Source organism: Rutidosis leptorrhynchoides, unplaced genomic scaffold (genome assembly GCF_046630445.1).
Source record: "Rutidosis leptorrhynchoides isolate AG116_Rl617_1_P2 unplaced genomic scaffold, CSIRO_AGI_Rlap_v1 contig136, whole genome shotgun sequence".
NCBI lineage: Eukaryota > Viridiplantae > Streptophyta > Magnoliopsida > Asterales > Asteraceae > Rutidosis > Rutidosis leptorrhynchoides.
Genome location: NW_027266389.1, coordinates 37,563 through 56,824, shown reverse-complemented (window position 1 = coordinate 56,824; position 19,262 = coordinate 37,563). Strand labels below are relative to the sequence as shown.

At 35.7% G+C, this 19,262-nt stretch overlaps 2 protein-coding genes across 2 annotated transcripts; both read left to right on the top strand.

Moving 5' to 3' along the window:
* Window positions 1-1,125: 1,125 nt before the first annotated feature.
* On the top strand, window positions 1,126-10,332 carry LOC139881253 (AP-2 complex subunit alpha-2-like). Its single transcript, XM_071865759.1, has 27 exons — window positions 1,126-1,242; window positions 1,833-1,964; window positions 2,165-2,290; window positions 2,468-2,530; window positions 2,608-2,705; window positions 2,794-3,001; window positions 4,014-4,085; window positions 4,162-4,254; window positions 4,453-4,554; window positions 4,744-4,841; window positions 5,209-5,290; window positions 5,410-5,498; window positions 5,991-6,096; window positions 6,173-6,238; window positions 6,768-6,874; window positions 6,951-7,055; window positions 7,178-7,298; window positions 7,425-7,607; window positions 7,884-8,102; window positions 8,575-8,655; window positions 8,767-8,931; window positions 9,049-9,135; window positions 9,231-9,356; window positions 9,502-9,582; window positions 9,657-9,728; window positions 9,988-10,067; window positions 10,179-10,332. Exons 1-27 carry the CDS (start codon window positions 1,126-1,128, stop codon window positions 10,330-10,332), a joined length of 3,033 nt encoding a protein of 1,010 aa, XP_071721860.1.
* A 1,225-nt stretch (window positions 10,333-11,557) lies between these two features.
* Window positions 11,558-14,305, top strand: LOC139881257 (small ribosomal subunit protein eS10z-like). Its single transcript, XM_071865763.1, has 6 exons — window positions 11,558-11,623; window positions 12,734-12,823; window positions 12,930-12,978; window positions 13,068-13,347; window positions 13,719-13,854; window positions 14,225-14,305. The coding sequence occupies exons 1-6, from the start codon at window positions 11,558-11,560 to the stop codon at window positions 14,303-14,305; spliced, it is 702 nt and encodes a 233-aa protein (XP_071721864.1).
* Window positions 14,306-19,262: the final 4,957 nt, after the last annotated feature.

Sequence of the window (19,262 nt, the reverse complement as noted above, 5' to 3'; positions counted from 1 at the left end):
TCGTCCTAGGAGGCAGCAACTCGTCCTATATGTCAAAATTAACCAATAAACAAGTGACATGTGTCACACTTACGTGGAAAAAATTCAACGTCACATATGTTTTTTAATTTCAAAAAATATATATTTTTATATACTAAATTTGATATAATTTAATAAATTATAATTTAATATAATTTATATAATAAATTTAAATTTAATATAATTTCATATTTATAGATGATTTGAATTCCATAAATAATTTTATTTATTTATATATATCAAATTTCATTATATTTAAATAATTTGAATTCCTAAATTATAATAGTATGTAATATTAATAATTTAATTTTTTATCATTAAAAATGATTTTATCATAATTAAAATAATTATTATTCCCTCCGTATTTAAATATATGACGTTTTGACTTTTTAGGTTTATTGAAAAATTGATGTATCTAGTCATCATTATTGTCTAGATACATCAAATTTACAATAAATCTAAAAAATGAAAGTGTTAACTATTTGTATATAGAGGTTATTTTTATTTATATTTCATATTTATTTAATATATAATTACTTTTAAAATTATATTAAATTTATTATTTTATTTTTTTGGAAATTTATAAAAAATATTTTTATATGACAGTGAAAATTTATCATAAATAATACTTAGTATGAATCAAAATAAATTTAATATTTGGAGCGGGGGTGGAAGGAGCATGCTAGTATTTGTGAAAATTGGTCTGAAGATGTCTACGAGTATATACCCCTAAGTTATTTACATTTTTGAGGTTATAAATTATATTATATTGTACTCCTACAGTAAAAGATTTTGACATTTCGTTATGTAATGTTCTGTTCTACCATCGAGACGTCATCCAAACGCGATATCCCGCTGGTTTTGCATAAGACGACTTTTGTTATTTTACCCTTTTGAGTCCACCTTCTCCCTCCCTCCCACCCTGTCTGTCCTTCCATCAAGAACTTTTGGTTGTTAATTTCTTAATCGCGATTTACATGTAATCAATCCACGATCTATCTGACTGGCTGTTTGTAGAAGAAGAATATCATCAATCACAGTGGCTGGCAGGCAGATCCTTTGTTCTCAATAGACAAGTAGATCTGCTTCTTCCAAAATTGTATGGCAATGAGAGGACTCTCCGTCTTCATTAGCGAGATTCGCAACTGCCAAAACAAAGACCAAGAGAGGCTTCGTGTTGATAAAGAGCTTGGCAAAGTCCGTACTCGCTTCAAAAATGAAAAGGTACCTTATTATTTATTACGCTTCTTCTTCGATCAATTACTCCTAATCAGCTGCATTTACAAGTTATTATCGCTCAATTGAGCTGATCACATGGTAGCTCAGTTGAGTTCATTATCAGACATTGACCCATCCCATTCAAATCAAATGCATCTCTAGCAATACATTCATTCAAATTACGTTAGGATAACTTCATTACTGGGGTAATTGGTTGGGAGTTGGGACCTTCTCACAAAATAAAAAAGTCTGTTTTATTCTCTTGTCAAATTCATTTATGTTGTCTCATCTCATATATTAAAAAAAAAACATGTAATGTTGAGTATGTTTGTGCCTCCCGAGACTCAACTTTACAAGTTACCCATGTCATTGTACTAGTCAATTACTCAACTGTCTTTTTTTCGTCATGTAGTTCTGAGAAATACTTATTGACTATCACCAGACATAACATTGCAGCATTTTTCACTTTGATCTCCCACGTTATGTTTTTATTTTGTTTTAGGGCTCTACCAGCTGCACCATAAATACATCCTACTTATCCATTTGATTTGGACAAGGATGATGCGATTATTTTACCCTTTTTCTTTTCTTCACAGGGGTTGACTCCATATGAGAAGAAGAAATATGTTTGGAAAATGCTTTACATTTTTATGCTTGGTTATGATGTAGACTTTGGTCACATGGAAGCTGTTTCTTTAATATCTGCGCCAAAGTACCCAGAAAAGCAGGTTAGTTTCCTGTTTCTGCCAATCCTCAGCAGTAACATACATATAACTGATTAGTCAAATGGACTTATGAGAACTGCACTCACCTGTGATTGATGTTTGATCTTGAGCTAGAGCTCGATGATTGATGTACGCAAGTTTGTATCTAACTTGTCCAACTTGAATCCAATTGATTTATGTTTATTATGTTGCGAATGATGCAGGTTGGGTACATTGTGACATCGTGTTTGCTCAATGAAAACCATGACTTTCTGAGATTAGCAATAAATACTGTTCGCAATGACATAATCGGTCGCAATGAAACTTTTCAGTGTCTAGCACTGACTATGGTAAGGAATGTCAAAAGTGGTGTTGTTCTTTGGCGAATATTTTTATTGTTATTTTTACTTTTTCGAAAACGACGAATATTTATTTGGAGAGTTAGAAACATTTGTTTTAATTGTACTATTGGAAGATTATTTCTTTGATATAGTGCCATATTTCTGTACTTTCTTTTCATCTTGAAGGTTGGCAATATTGGTGGCAGGGAGTTTGCCGAGTCATTGACACCTGATGTTCAAAAGTTACTTGTGAGAAAGCTCATAAACTCATAAATTATTAGATTTTAATAGAATGTGCTTGTTATTGAAACTTCCTTTCTTTCCAGATTTCTAGTAGCTGCAGACCACTTGTGAGAAAAAAAGCTGCATTATGTTTGTTGCGGTTGTACAGGAAAAATCCTGATGTTGTTAATGTGGATGGCTGGTTAGTTTTGATGCTCTTCATGAAATTTAATTTCCCCTTTTCAATGTTACGGATGCTCATATGATCTGTCTTTTGGAGAATGATTTAGGGCCGATCGGATGGCACAACTATTAGATGAACGCGATCTAGGTGTTTTGACAGCTTCTATGAGCCTTCTTGTTTCTTTGGTGTCAAACAATCATGAGGCATATGTGAGTTGTCTTCCAAAGTGTGTTAAAATATTGGAACGTCTGGCTAGGAACCATGATGTCCCACAAGAGTATACGTACTATGGTATCCCGTCTCCTTGGCTTCAGGTTGTAATCTCATACTGACTTCTGGTATACCTTCATTTACAAATTCTGTTGCCTTACTGCTGATGATATATCTTTTCTTCATTATCATTATGTCTGCAAATTATTTATTTGACGTCCAAATATAGCAACCTTTTCAATCAAAGTGTCAAAACGATTTAATTTTCGATTGAAAGGTTCAAGTGAAATCATTTATTCATTACTTTTACTATTTATTTGCAACCGGTTATATCTGATTTCTTTTCTTTCATATTATTCTAAGTTATACTGTTGTTTATGGCAACTGCAGCCTCTTACTGTTTCTTTGGAAACATATATCTGACTGATGATAATGTATCTTGTTAATGCCTAGCATCCGTGTTGGGATTTTAGCATATCTATGTCTGGAATTGTGTTTTACTTAGCCTGCAGTTTTGGTTTTTCAAACACTATATCTTTGACACTCTTGTGTTTCACCACTATTTATATTATTTGTTCCTTTTCAAATAATTTATATAATTCCAGAAAAATCTCTTCTTGCTCAGGCCAGATGGTCGGAAATAATCCATTATATAAAGTTTAACAATATTTTTTGTTAAGTAGACACACTCGAGGGCCTAATCACAAACATGTTCTATAACATGTCCATGAATCTTGAGTTTGTCTGGCCATTCCGTAACACTTTTCAAAAAACTTAACTTTTGTGGAATCTCTTAATCTTTCCTTTAACCTTACATCATAAAGAATGTGCTGGTTGTCCCATTGCTCAATATTTTTATTATGATAAAAATGCCTTTTAAGGATATATATTTTTTTTGATCATGTCAGGGATTACGAGTCAGAGAACTGTATTTTCATCCTTTGTTTTTCCCTCATGTTTCTGTGTTTTTTGGATATGGCATGCTATAATGTTACATAAACATGGTTCACGATATTGTTGCATTGTGTTTAATTGATAGACATAAGGTCGCTAGTTATTAGGAGTTGATACAAAAGAAAACTCAGTTTAATTTTTACTACTCGATGGTTGGCACAGGTTAAGACAATGCGTGCTCTTCAATATTTTCCAAGCATTGAGGATCCGAATACCAAAAAATCATTATTTGAGGTTAGTCGACTAGGAAACTGGGTTTTATTTATCATTTGCCTGGGTCTTTCCTTGAAGCTTAACTCGGTGGTTTCAGGTCCTTCAAAGGGTATTAATGGGCACAGATGTTGTAAAAAATGTTAACAAGAACAATGCATCCCATGCTGTTCTCTTTGAAGCACTCGCTCTGGTAAGTTAGGTGCCCAAAATCTTTCCTAGCTAATTAGTTAAGTTCACTTCTTGGTCGTTTTCTTATAGAGAAAGCTAATAATCATAGTCGTATCTATATGCATGGCATGGTCTTTTAACTTTATAAATTGTATTTTTTTTCTTCTTATTGCACATTTCAGGGGCTCTTATGCTTTTGGCTTTTGTGCTCTCATGTCAGGTCATGCATCTTGATGCCGAAAAAGAAATGATGTCCCAGTGTGTTGCGCTTCTTGGCAAATTTATTGCTGTTCGTGAGCCAAATATTAGATATCTTGGCTTGGTAAGTCTTGATGATGTCCCTGGAAACAGTAAAAAACATTCATTAGTTTCTTGAGCATTCATTAGTTTCTCTCAATCGTCTCTACGAAATATTAGATCAAAGCATGCCCAGGTCTTGGATGTTTTGTTTGAACCTTCCTATTTGTCAACTGCATGTGAAACAATCTGTTTCTCCATTTCTCGGCTACAGGAGAATATGACTCGGATGCTGATGGTAACAGATGTTCAAGACGTCATCAAAAGACATCAGGCTCAGATAATCACCTCATTGAAGGATCCTGACATTAGGTTTAACTTCTTGCTCTAGCTATGTTCTTATTTACTTTTAGAGATGGTCAGATCTCGTCATTATGCTGTAACTGTGCGGTACACACCTTTTCAGCATGAATAGTCCATCATCTTGCATTAATAATTCAATATGTTCTGACAATTCATTCCTATATGATATAATTAGCCAACCTTGGGATTGGGAGTTACTGATGAATATGAGCAATATTGTTGCTAGTTGTGTTTTGTCTTTGGAATCAGTAGCGTCGTCTAAGATTGCTAGCAGATCTGTAGTTGGAGATACAATACATTCAATATTCTTGGGAAGTGATAGCATGATATTGAAGTGGATTAAATTTTTTTTACTGACTTGAACTGTCTCTTCCAGTATTCGAAGACGCGCTCTTGATTTACTTTATGGAATGTGTGATGTCTCAAATGCAAAGGATATCGTGGAAGAGCTATTGCAGGTGTGTTTTTTATTCTTTCTCAGTCAGTTGGCAGATGTCTGTGGTGTGTGTATGCTACAGTATAAAATGATAATATGCTATCTGGAGCATGGAATAGCTAACTGCAATCTGTTTCTCAGTATCTCAGCACAGCAGATTTTGCTATGCGAGAGGAACTGTCTCTTAAAGCTGCTATTCTTGCTGAGAAGTTTGCCCCTGATTTGTCGTGGTAAGTAATATTTTCATGTGCTGAACTGCTATAACTAATGACTACAAAACAGATAGATGCTAAATTTATATCATATATGGAATAGGAAATGATTTTGAACTTCCAATTTAGACAGCTATCTGCTGCTATCATTACTGCTGAAAATTGTATGTAGCCAAAAGAAATCCATCCAAAGCAGCGGATGCACATTTACTTATCATCTTTTCAGTTGCTGGTTAAAATTTTCTTCAAAAAGGGTGGTATACTAACATTATTACTTCCCTCCTGCATGTGCGTGGCATAATGTACTTACAACCATCAGAAAATGACAACCACCCTTTATACGCCTGGGTGATTAGAAGACATTATGCCAATAGTCTCGTTTTTATACTTGCGATTTTTCGTTTTTTATTTTAGTCACCTTCTTTTAGTGACTTGCGGCTTTGTAACGAGTCTTTCAATTATTGTTTTCATTAATGTTATTTTAAGCTTCTTGCCGCATGTTTTATGAAGGTATGTTGATGTGATCCTTCAGCTGATTGACAAGGCTGGTGACTGTGTGAGTGATGACATATGGTTTCGTGTAGTCCAGTTTGTCACTAATAATGAAGATCTGCAGGTGATGAAAATGCTTGCACTTTGTAGTCTCTGATGAAAGTTTCATTTCTTTGGCTAAAATTTTGTGTTTTGTTCAGTCTTATGCTGCAGCTAAAGCTCGAGAGTATCTCGACAAACCTGCTATTCATGAGACAATGGTTAAGGTGTGTAAACCATGATTAATCACTGAACTGGTTTTTTATTCGTTAGGTTTATGTAGCATAAAAATAAAACTACATTCTGCTTGTGGGGCAACATGCTGATTAGTCACTTAACTGGTTTCTTGTTCATTTTCTTTGATTGTTGTGAAACGACATGGTTATTGGTCATTACTCATAAATTAAGATTACTGCTCTAGCCAACTCCACACAATGGAATTTCAGCTTGTTGTTATTTATTGTGAGGCTTTTTACGATGGGGTATGTTTTAAAATGGACAATAAAGCCAAAAGTTGTCGAATCCTTCCAGGGGTTACTGATAGTTGACATCGTTTGCAAACCAACATCACGCAACTTTTATTCATATAACTTATTTCGCTTTCATATCTATGATATAGAGCCTTCTAGTGGTACCAGGCTCTTTCTTTTCTATAACTTGAGTAATTTTTTTATTTTCTTTTGAAAGTATATATATTTATGCAGAGAAAAATTAAAACAAACAAAGTAGTGAGTCTTTTCTGTTTTGCATGCACAGATCAGTGCTTATCTTCTTGGAGAGTTTGGCCACCTTTTGGGTAGACACCCGAGGTGTAGTCCAAAGGAATTGTTTAGCATCATACACGAGAAACTTCCAACTGTATCGTAAGAGCATCTTTTGTTACTTTCTAATCGTCTTTATCAATCCGCTCTTATTTACTTAAAATTGCATTATTTGCAGGACCTCTACGATACCCATACTTCTCTCTTCATATGCTAAGATCTTAATGCACACTCAACCTGCAGATCCAGAATTACAAAATCAGATTTGGGCGATATTTAACAAGTGAGACTTGGATCAAAAAATATTCTTTTGTTTATTGGGTTTCATGTTTTCATTTGGGAGTGTGGCTCTTTTTAATACATTTGTTTACCTTATGTTAATCGTAATTCTGTTCATTGTTTTAGATATGAGAGTTGCATTGATGTGGAAATACAACAGCGAGCTGTGGAATATTTTGCTTTGAGTAGGAAGGGTGCTGTCCTTATGGATATATTGGCTGAAATGCCTAAATTCCCCGAGCGTGAGGTATGTTTTTTCCTCTAAATTTTATTAGAGGTAACTTGCTTATCTTTTGGTAGTGTGATTCATCTCTTGTTCTAGTCTTCTATTGAAGATTGTGTTACTAATTTTAGTATATTCTTCAACTGGTAGTCTTCATTGCTTAAAAAAGCAGAAGATTCTGAAGCAGATACCGCTGAGCAAAGTGCCATAAAGTTGAGAGCCCAGCAGCAAACATCAAATGCTTTGGTTGTGTCTGACCAGCGACCTGCTAATGGAACATCACCTGTCAGCCATCTGAGTCTTGTGAAAATACCTAGCATGAGTACTAACGTGGTAAGTGTAATCCCTTGGCAAACATTTTTTTCACATATGACATCACCCAATGTTATTTTTCCTGGTGGGATCCAATCACCAAACATTTAGGCACCTTTGATTGCCCCATTTTGTAGGATTTTTGGCAATACTTGTGTTATATACATGTGGTGTCCAACTCGAATGTTAGATGCATGCTAGAGTTGGTGGGGTTTTTCCCTTGGTATTATTGCCTTGAGTTATTAGTTTACCTCACTTTTGCAATTGGTAAGTTCCTGAATTTTGGGGTATTGGCAGGATAATATTTCAACTGATGAAGGTTTGACCCAATCAAATGGGGCGTTGACCAGAGTAGACCCTCAACCTCCTTCAGCAGATCTTATCGGCGATCTACTTGCTATTGAAGGCCCTCCTGTCCCATCTGAGCAAACTGTTACCCCTGGATTGGATGGGGTCACCGATATTGCGGACGGTGCAGCGATCGTACCTGTTGGGGAGCAGACAAGGGTTGTTCAGGTATTTGTTTCAAAAACTCGTCACCTATTCTTCTTAGTAAATGGCGGGACTCCAATTTTTTATGCGACTCTTGTAAAAACTTACTTGGTCTTCGACTCTTGGCGGGAATCACTTCACGAGCCTACCTTTAAGACTGTTGACTGGTTATTGAACCGTCAATCTTTGACATAAGTTAAATACAATGCTATTGAATTGCGAAACTTGGTGTCAGTTGAATTGAGCATGGTTTAGGTGTTTGTTATCATATCTTAGTATTCCTTTCGAGAGGTTAGGGGGGTAATCATCATTGAACTTGTTCTTCCGTTTTGGATTAATTTCCTGTTTTTGTATGTTTGTTAAAATATTTACTTTTATATGTTCAATTTCAAAGAGTTTCAACTTTGATGATATTTAACGTTTGCTACTCCGAAGGAGCACAATCCTGCTTATTATTGCTTTTTAACATTCTTGTTTAATTATTTGTGTTCTGCAGCCTATTGGCAATGTTTCTGAAAGATTTGATGCTCTATGCTTGAAAGATAGTGGTGTCCTTTATGAGGATCCTTATATTCAGGTCGGTATTTTCATTACGAGGATCCTTGTACATTATTCCCAGTGAATATCTTACCATATGTTGGATGTCTTTCTTGGAATTCCATTAAACGCTTATAAATTCTTACCTCAGATTGGGATCAAAGCAGAGTGGCGTGCTCATCACGGTCGCCTTGTTCTCTTCTTAGGAAACAAGAATACATCTCCTCTTGTTTCAGTTCAGGCTCTGATATTGCCACCCTCACACTTGAAAATTGAGCTCTCTCTTGTACCAGAAACTATCCCTCCCCGCGCTCAGGTAAGGACTAATTATTGTCCTTGAAACTAGTTATGATGATTGATAAATCATCTGGTAATCTTTTCTTTACCTTTTCTTTCTGTTATTAGTTTTTTAATCTCTTTTACCATGTTATAGGTGCAATGCCCTCTCGAAATTGTGAATCTCCGCCCAAGTAGGGATGTAGCCGTCTTAGACTTCTCTTACAAGTTCGGAACAGATGCGGTATTAGTTATAGATGCATTTTTACTCTTTAATGCCTGTAAGTAAGAGGCTGGACAAATTTACCGCTGCAGCTACCTGATTTTACTTTTGTACAGGTTAATGCTAAACTTCGCCTCCCAGCTGTTTTAAATAAATTTCTTCAGCCCCTGCAATTACCTGCTGAGGAGTTCTTCCCTCAGTGGAGATCACTCTCAGGACCTCCATTGAAGCTTCAAGAAGTGGTATGTGAATCATCCATAATCAATTGTTTTGAATTGTTATGCTTAAGAATTAAGATATTTTGTGAGGGATGTGCAATTAATAATTGCCTTGCTGGAAAAGCTACTTCTCTTGATTTTAGATCCATGTGTCCCCTAAAATGTGCAGGTTAGAGGTGTGAAACCCCTACCTCTCCAGGAATTGGCAAATCTGCTTAACAGTTTCCGTGTTATGGTTTGCCCAGGGCTTGTAAGTCTTTCTTCTTTTTAAAATCTCTATTGGTTGGCCATGCAAAAAGATACTTACTGTGGCTTCTATTTTAGGATCCAAATCCTAATAACCTGGTTGCAAGCACAACATTTTACTCAGAAAGTACCCGAGCTATGCTTTGCTTGGTAAGTAGCATGTCTTTGTTTTTCATGTATTCGTTAAGGCTTTACTGTTGCTAGTTCAATTATTAATATAAAAAAAAAAAATTGAATAAACCTCCCTCCATTTTTAAACAAATAATTAGTGGTGTTTTTTTTTTATGTTACATTTTGACGCTACAATACTACTATTTCTTGGCTAGCCTAGTTGAGATTCCTTAGCATATATTTTGCAAAATACATGTTGTAGGAAACAAAATTTGACAGCTCTACTTTTCTGACTCAGGCTAGAATTGAAACTGATCCAGCTGATAGAACTCAGTTGCGTATGACAATTGCCTCGGGAGACCCTACACTGACATTCGAGTAATTATCTGAACTTCCACTTACACTTACACCACTTCCAGGCTTAGCTTACTATTATGCTACCAACTTGGCACAAAAAAAAAAAAAACGCTCCCACTTTTTTGCTTTCAGGTTGAAAGAATACATAAAGGAACAGATTGTGAACATCCCTGTTGCTCCTCCGATCGCTACATCGCCTCCACAACCACCTCCGTCAGCTCAACCACCCAGTACGACTGCCACGTCCTCAAATGATCCTGTAGCATTACTGGCTGGTTTGCTGTAATGAAAATATAGAGTGGATGATGATTTGTTCAATATATATACACACTCCATGATTTATACAAGCACCCCCACCATCCAACGTATGTGCTCGATATACATTTGAAGATGCAAGGGCTGTCGGGGTTAATGAAATTATCGATGGGAGGGATCCTGGATGAGTTTAGTTAGTCAGAGGTTTCGATAGTCGTTTTTGCATACTGCGATGGATTGATAGGCATTTGATTTTGTGTGATTCTATGTTGAGGGTTTCATTTTTCTCCTCATTTCCTCTTCCCATTTTTTCCCTGTTGTTTTTATGAAACTTTCACGAGTGTTAGTTGTAATATAGTATGTAATGGCTTCTCTATCGTAATTATTATATAGTAGTAATTTTTTATTTTTTTCCTTCCAAGGGAGATATGACCGAGAAGCATAGGTTTTTGGTTGTGTGTTGTGTATATTGTGAACTTTGAGGTAGGAACAAAATTCTACCAATTTTTTTTGAATAGTTTCCGTTTGTGTCGATTTTTGTTCATGGTGTTGATGATCAATGTATTTCCAAAGGAAAAACGAAGTTCTGAATCTTGGTTCGATTAGCAATCGCGGACAAGTCAAAACTTAGTGAGATCCATGGGACACAATCGTCAACTTTATATCTCGTTAGCTTATACTACTAGGTTCGGCAATTCTGAATCTTGGTTCCAAGTGCTATTTGAAGATAGCCATGTTATAAGTATATTACTTATTAGTTGGTCTTTTCTTAATCAAAACATCATAAACATCATGTATTTTGAGTCGGAGGTAGTAAATAGTATTTGGGTTTGGTTAGGAGTTTGCTTTAGAGTTTGTCTTGATTAGTCTAAATAGTATGGAGTTGTAATGTTGTATTCCTTGTTTATGCTCTCCCACCGTCACTCCAACTTTATCTCCTCTGGCTACTCCCACTGCCAGTCTCTCTATCCTTCTGCTACCGATGCCGCTGCTCTCACAAGAACTATGAATCTTTCATTAGTTCTTTAGTAGGGACATCTAAACATTATTTTTATTACTCTTTAGAGATTTGTTCTTGAACGATTGAGATTAGTCTAGCCACCATGGAAACAGATCAGTGGGATGGAACGATGGATTGAGATGATCCTTCAAAAAAGAGCCAGTCAGATTCGACATCGACGGCTACATCGCCTCCACAATTAACCATCAGCTCCGTCTTCAGCTCAACCACCTACTATAACCTGTCACGTCATCAAATGGTCCTGTTTGCTGGCTGGTTTGCTGTAATGGAAAAAACAATGGAGAACAACATACACACGCCTGTAAGGGGTCAAGATGCTATTTTATTTTTTTAGGCTCAAATAGTTAATGTCAAGAAACGTCTTGTCTGACCAATTAGTCCAATCATAAGGCAGAGTAATGGAATGAAAACGAAAGCAAGAAAGTTCCGACACAAGTTTTTTTTTTTGCACTAAATAATGTGCAACATTTATTCCCGTCTCTTACAACTAAATGAAATGAAAAAATTGAGAAAAGTTGGTCGACAAGAAATCAACTCAGCAATAAGGATAAGCAGTCTACTTCTATTAAAACCGACGACAATTGTAGATAAACAACTAAGTTAACAGCTCGAGCAGCTTTTAAAGTTTCAGCCTGGAATACCCATTCAGATCTTCCAATTCTACCCGACTCTGCAAAAATAACCTTCTCCGAATTTTACCCGAAATTCTACCCGACTCTACAAAAATGACTATTCTGACTAAATAAATAGATCTATATATGTTTCAAATCCGTATAAATAGAATCGTTCCAATTGTAGATTTTAAATGGATTTTTTTTTTTAAAAATAAGTAAATGCTATACATAAATATCCTTTTTTTTTTTGAAGTTCTATACATAATTATCTTATTATATTTTATATTTAAAAATGTTATAACAAGTATGAAGCTTTGTTTGCATGGTTTTGCTATATATAGATAATAGCAACCAAAAAAATTGAATTATTCAAATCATAAATTTTATTGTCGAATCGAATTTTAGATACATAAGTATTATTCTTTACTCAATTAATATATGTATATATATATTTAATACGGTTATAATCTTATAAACAATCTTCTTATGAACGGTAGGACCAATTAAATTGAGTTGTTCCGATTGCAAATTGTTTCATCTTATCAAATTTTGACACATATGTATGATGTATCAATTTCTTACACTATTTATTATTATTTTTTTTCTTATAAATTAGACTAGTTGGATTAGAAGTTTTAAAGTAAAAAATATAGGAAGTAGTTCCCTATACAGTTAGGCCCAGTATGTGGCCCAATACTTTAGAGAAAATAATAAATGGGCCAATTCTAAATGTTTTGAGTCAGATATTTGTAGATCCAGCAGAATAAAAGACCTAGGGTTTTACAAATTGATAACAGCAGCCATATAGTCTGAGTTCAAGAGGAGAGCAAAGCAAACGAAAGCATATCTCTCTCATTCTCTGCATAGCTGCCCCCATCTTCACCATGGTACGTCGCGTCTGAATTCTTCTTAGGTTTCATCTTTCGTTCGTTGCTAATTAATGATTAGTGGAGCAATATCTTGTTCTGATTTACTTATTATCTCTTTGATCAGATTATTTCAGAGAAGAACCGTCGTGAGATCTCCAAATACCTCTTCCAAGGTAAAACAATCAATCAATCTGTCTTTTAAAAGTTTTGTATTTTGAGTTGAATCGCAGATCTTATTGATTAAATTTCATCTTTTGTATAGAGGGTGTTTGCTTTGCTAAGAAGGACTTCAATTTGGCAAAGCACCCAGATATAGATGTGCCCAATTTGCAAGTCATCAAGCTGATGCAAAGCTTCAAGTCAAAGGAGTATGTCCGTGAGACCTTTGCTTGGATGCACTATTACTGGTTCCTTACCAATGAAGGTATTGAGTTCCTTAGGACTTACCTAAACCTTCCCACTGAAATCGTCCCCGCTACGTTGAAGAAGCAAGCCAAGCCCCTTGGAAGGCCAATGGGTGGGCCCCCTGGTGATCGCCCACGGTATACCATTCCTTCCATCCTTGCTCTAGTTTAGATTACATTGATGCGCTGCCTTTTATGCCGAGAATCTATGAGTTTATATTGGATTCGGTGACTAATCTATAAGTACTTGAACTCTTGTTGCATTTCATTTCATTGTACTCTACGATGAATAATTTGGCAGTCCTTTTGTATACTAATCTATTAGTTTTATTGTGATCAGTGTTGGCTTTTTTCATGATTGAATGTTGTTGGCTTGCTAATGTTCTGTAGTTTTTGTTCATTTGCTGTCAAGCTAATCTATTATTTGTTTATATTTGCTTTGCATTTAGTGGTTTCTGCTTTAACATCTCAAATAAAATTGGATCTAATGATGCTTGTCTGTTAATCAGTGGTCCACGGGGCGGCTTTGAGGGAGAGAGGAGATTCGGTGACCGTGAGGGATACCGTAGTGGACCCAGAGCCCCAGGTGGTGACTTCGGCGGTGACAAAGGAGGAGCACCAGCTGACTACCAACCTTCTTTCAGGGTAATACTATAAACCTGATTGTTTATGGTTTTGTTTTATAGTTCCAAAGTCATCTGATTGTTTCGAAATTGTAATTAGAGAATTCTGGGTGACCTATTTGATTTGTATCTTTCCTGTTTGTTAAATCTGTTTTGTGAACTTGGACAAGACACTTGAATATTATTTTCTATATTTGCCAATAGCTTTAATTACGAGCCATTTAGTCGCATTGTATGGAAATGATGATGATCAAATTGTTTGTTTTGCCTAACAAAACTAGTCCTGTTGAGAAATTTTCCGTTCCTCTGTTTACCACGTTAGTTTGTGAAGGATTATGTTGTGTCTAATATTTAGATATGTAATCTTATGTAAACTGATTTGAAATTTACAGGGAGGACCAAGCGGAAGGCCAGGATTTGGTCGTGGAGGTGGTGGCTTTGGTGCCGGCGCTGGAAACTCAGATCTCTCTTAAAGAAATGATTTTGCATTATTATTATGTCAGCTTAGACTGGGAAAAGAGATTCTATGTTTTTGCTTTAGTGTATCAACTGCGTTGTGTTTTTGAATTATCGTCTCTTTGAATTTTTAGAATACTGTTTTGGTTTCTGCAATATAACAAGCGCCTTCCTTTTTTGTTTCATGTGATTCTGTCCAAGATGCCAGTAATTACCATTTGAACTTTTATATTGTTAATTGCCCCGACATTATCAGGATAACATATCAATCCATCATTTAATCAATCAATTTCAGGCCACCGATGTAATTACACGTCAATGGGTTAATCTAGAATGTTATTATCCTTGCATCATGCATAAAATGTAGCACCTCGAACGCTTTTGCATTTATCAAGATCCTACTAAGCCATATTTGGCTTTTCTATTTTTATTGTGAAGTGGAATTTATCCTCAATCGGCTCGTATCCGACCCTCGAATCGAATGCCAGCACTTGGTTCATAATTTCATGAACCCGAACCGTGTTCAGATCTGGTGACTGAACCAAACGGATCATTAAAAAAATGATCCTTAACCGTCGGCTCGTGAATTGGTCTTGGATCTAGAACAGATCCGGGCTTTTAAAAGTATGTATATGGGAATGTGACATGAGTCCGGCCCAGACATGAAAATTCGGGAACATTCTTGTGATCGATCGAAGCAATAAAATCAAAACGATAAAACTTCATTTTCGCAATTCTCAGAATCTGACTTGCTTGATCATCGTTCAAAAACCCTCAGATCAGATGCGTAAAGCTGCGTTGCCTCTCAGTCTCAAGTACAGACCGATTCGCAATGTTGCTGAATCATATGGTAAGTTTCAATTCCCACACCACTTTCTTCTTCTTCTTCTTCTTCAGCTCGTTTGCAGTATATATGTTTGGTTGATTTTTTTTGTACGTGAATGAATGAATGGATGAATCAGGTATAATGGCTACTACTTCAACTCCAAGGAAAGAAGATAGCGATCTCTCTCAGGTGAAACAAGTAAGGAATCGTGAGATTGAGGAACCGATTGCAGCCTTCAGCCGTCCGCCGCCGCTTCCTCCGGTGATCGGACCTCTGGTTGCCCTCTCCTTGTGCCAGGCTTGGTCGACTAACGATTCTGACAACAACTGATCGAGTGGAGACTGGAGAGGATTATCCATAAAGTATGTAAATAGTATAGCTTAAGCGTGTTTAATTTTGTGGCATGGCAACTGGCAAGGCAAGCTTCATGTTATGCAAATGAGCTTGTACAAACCTTTTCAGCTGTCAAACTTTGTGAATACAAATAAAAATACAACCCGAGTTGTAGCTTTGTTAAAATATTTCCGAACCTCATTGACTAAAATATGACTTAAAAGTTTTTCGAGCTGTAAACTTGTTGAGCAAAACTTCCAGAACATGAGTACGTTGTAGCCTTGTTGAGTAAACAATCCCGAGTTTTGTAGAGTTGTTGAGTAATACATGAGTAAACAGTTTCCCGAGTTGTAAGCTTGTTGATTAAATAACCCCGAGTTGTAGCCTTGCTGAATAAGACATGAGTTAAAAACTTAAGAATTTCCAAGTTGTAGCCTAGTTTAGAACTTCCAAATTGTAAGTAGCTCCCGAGATGTAGGCTTATAGAGGTTCCTCCGAGTCGAATCGTAATCTTCTTCCCTTCTGTGATTGTGTTCTAATTTTGTTTTCCACTCTCATATCGAGTTATCCAAACACAATACAAGTTATACAACCACGGTCCCAAATCGAACAATCAAAAGCTTCGATCAATCATTAAGATTCAACATGACAAGATGTTTTACCCTTAGAAGTATATAATTACATATGAACGTTTCTGTGCACATGGTTTATAAAACAGGTTTCGGATGAAAAGAGCTTCTAATAATTTCCTATATATATAACAGAGCAGAGATGAACTATTGATGTTTGGAATGATTTTTTTTTTTACAACTTCATATGAAATAAGAATGTAACGCATATGTGGTTATAATATGTACGATCAATTTTTACCCTTTTTCATGTTCAAAGTTGTATTTTAAATTGTTTTTTCTTTTTTTTTTTTGATACGAAAGAACTGAATGTATAAATAGTCAATCTAAATCTAAAATAAACGTATCCACTGAAACCTTATGCATCGAAACACTTTATCCCCTCAAATAAATAAAAATGACTGCAAATAGCTAGGACATCATATGCAGCGAAGTTTATGAGTGACTAAAAATAACTGCATGCAGAGCCGATGACAAGACATTAATATGGCATTTATCGTATCAAATTTTGTCTGCTGTCTTGGGAAGAGGCTAATTAAGCATCACAGACAAATGTTGTGTCTATGTGTGCCTGTTGTTTCCTGTCCCAATTATTTTTAAAAAGATGGAACAAAATTCAATTATGTCTGCCTCCCCTAGCTAGTTACTACTCTACCAGAAACTAGCAAATCCTTTTCCAATTTATAGAAACTTCTCCGATGCACACGAGTGGATCCGCATATCCTCTCAGTATTAGCTAGTCGATCAATTTTTATATATGTTTAGTAATGAAATAAATAATTTCAATTTGTCTGTCTGAAATGAATATTGTACAGCAAGGCAAGTTAGCTGTCATGCCCCAAAAACACCTACAAGAACACAGACTTTAAGAAAAATGCATGGCATGATTGATTTTATGCTTATCCGCAGGCATTCATTTTACAATCGAATTCCATTTTTTCACTACATTCATTATATACATAATTAAAGCCCCTAATATAGAGATATATATGAAGAACAACTCTTATAAGAGATTAAAAATCTCTTGAAATAGAAAAACAAACAGAGATAATTCTTAGTTGGAATCATCATGAAAAGCAAGGTTGGAAATAGTGTTGAAGGAATTATGATGAGCAAAAATCGATCTAAGTGATTCAACAAGTTCTAGGCCTCTACCAAAGAGAAGCCAAATTAAGTCGAGAATAGCCTCAAGTGCTCTTCACTCTATAGTTTATGTGCTTTCTCGAGTCCTCTAAGATACTTTCAAAATTACTATTCCCTCTTTTCGAAAATACGCACCTCTTTCTCTATGTAAAAGATGGACATGTGTTTCTGGATGGAGCTATACATAGAACAATTTAATTTATGTATTAATGTCAAGAATCGAATCATATATATAGATATTGCTTCTTTTTGGATATATATATATATATATACTTTTAAAATTGACATGGCCATATTTCATTTGATCACAACGTACAAACCGACCAAATTATTTAGATGTATTTAATTTTTCTGTCAATCAACTTTCTTTATATATGTTGAATTATTGGCTAACATTGAGATTCTAACACCACATCGTGTGACACATCCAATTGATTATCATTTCAAATTAAAGTCCCCCTCAACTTTTTTCAATATTAAAGTCTCTCTCAACTTGATAAATGAATATGAATTAAGTTAATTAATAACCATCAAAGTTCACCGTAAACAAATTGAGATCAAGACCTCTCTCAAATTGTATATACAGTAAAGTTTTTTTTTTTCATCATCATTGGTTGATTAGTCCACTCCCTAACGCCAAAAACTAGAGATGGCAATGGAGCGGATATTATCTCCACTTCCATATTTATTTAGAATAATCATTCTCTGTCTCCGTTTTCATATCCGTGATGGATAAAAAATTATAACCGTCTCCATATCCAACTCTACTAGAATGTATCATTTTACCAGCGAATTATTTCCAGTAGAATAGATATCGCTGCTAATTCGCTGTAATTACCGGCGATTATGTAGCCGGTACACTATTTCCAGCGAATTTGCAGTATTGGAGACATTTGCAGCGGCAAACATCGCCGGTAAATATTTCCCGCGATATTACCAGCGCAAGAAAATTGCTGGTAAAATGATTTCTAGACAATAGACTCTACTGGCGAACATTTCCAGCGAAACGATCCGCCAGTAATATTTCCAGCGATATTACCAGCGCAAGAATTTTGCTAGTAAAATGAAATCTAGATAATAGACTCTACTGGCGAATATTTCCAGCGAAATAATCCGCTAGTAATATTTTCAGCGATATTACCAGCAAAGCATTTCGCCGGAATATTATGCAACTGTTTTCAGCGACATTACCGGCGACTATTTTCGCTGGCACTTTTGGCACGGCTCTTGGACCCGCGGAATTACCAGCGAACTTCCCGCGATATGTAATATTCCATCGACTTTGCTAGCGAACCCGCAGCGAAATGTAGTTCCAGCACATTAGTGGCGAATGTTGCGCTGGTAGGTTTATGATTTGATTTGATTTGATTGCTGAGTTTTGTGTCTGACAAGATTCTCTGTAGAAAAAAGATAAAAAATGAATTTAACTTGCATAATTAAATCAGTCGCTGGAAAGTGGTTGGAAATTTCCCTGGAAAGTTTTAGTTCCAGCGAATTAGCAGCGAATGTTGCGCTGGAAAACTAATATTATGATTTGATTGTTGAGTGATGTATGTAAGGTGATTCCTGACGAAAAAAGAAAGTAAATATGGTGATATAAACAGCTACCTATTTTTTTCATTTCTCATCCCACCATATTCATGCTCTCATCTCCTCTTTAAACACTAACAAAAATCTCTTTTACAGTTCGTCTAAAAATTTGTCTACGATGACTTCTCGTAATTGGATGTATAATAGGATAGGTCCAGATAGAAGGGGACTTACTGATGAATTTCGCAACGGAGTGAGAGAATTTCTTAATCATGCATCTCAGTTGCCTTCTTTCTTACGCAACGGAACAATTCGATGTCCTTGTATAGAGTGCAAATGCAAGAAATTAATTACCGCTACGGACGTGATGAGGCACTTATATCGAAAAGGTTTTAAGCCGAACTATTGGTTCTGGACATATCATGGAGAGGTTGCACCCATTGGATATGAAGTCGGTGCTTCTTCAAGCAATGCTCAGTCTGTGGAAAATGATGCTCATGGAGATATGATCAA

Bases quoted from the DNA above. Each gene is read 5' to 3' on its own strand.
- LOC139881253 (XM_071865759.1), top strand. From the start codon at position 1,126: ATGAGAGGACTCTCCGTCTTCATTAGCGAGATTCGCAACTGCCAAAAC. The intron at 2,291-2,467 runs GTAAGGAATGTC...TTCATCTTGAAG, and splicing joins AGTGTCTAGCACTGACTATG to GTTGGCAATATTGGTGGCAG. The intron at 8,656-8,766 runs GTCGGTATTTTC...TTCTTACCTCAG, and splicing joins ATGAGGATCCTTATATTCAG to ATTGGGATCAAAGCAGAGTG.
- LOC139881257 (XM_071865763.1), top strand. From the start codon at position 11,558: ATGGTCCTGTTTGCTGGCTGGTTTGCTGTAATGGAAAAAACAATGGAG. The intron at 12,824-12,929 runs GTACGTCGCGTC...CTCTTTGATCAG, and splicing joins CTGCCCCCATCTTCACCATG to ATTATTTCAGAGAAGAACCG. The intron at 12,979-13,067 runs GTAAAACAATCA...TCTTTTGTATAG, and splicing joins CTCCAAATACCTCTTCCAAG to AGGGTGTTTGCTTTGCTAAG.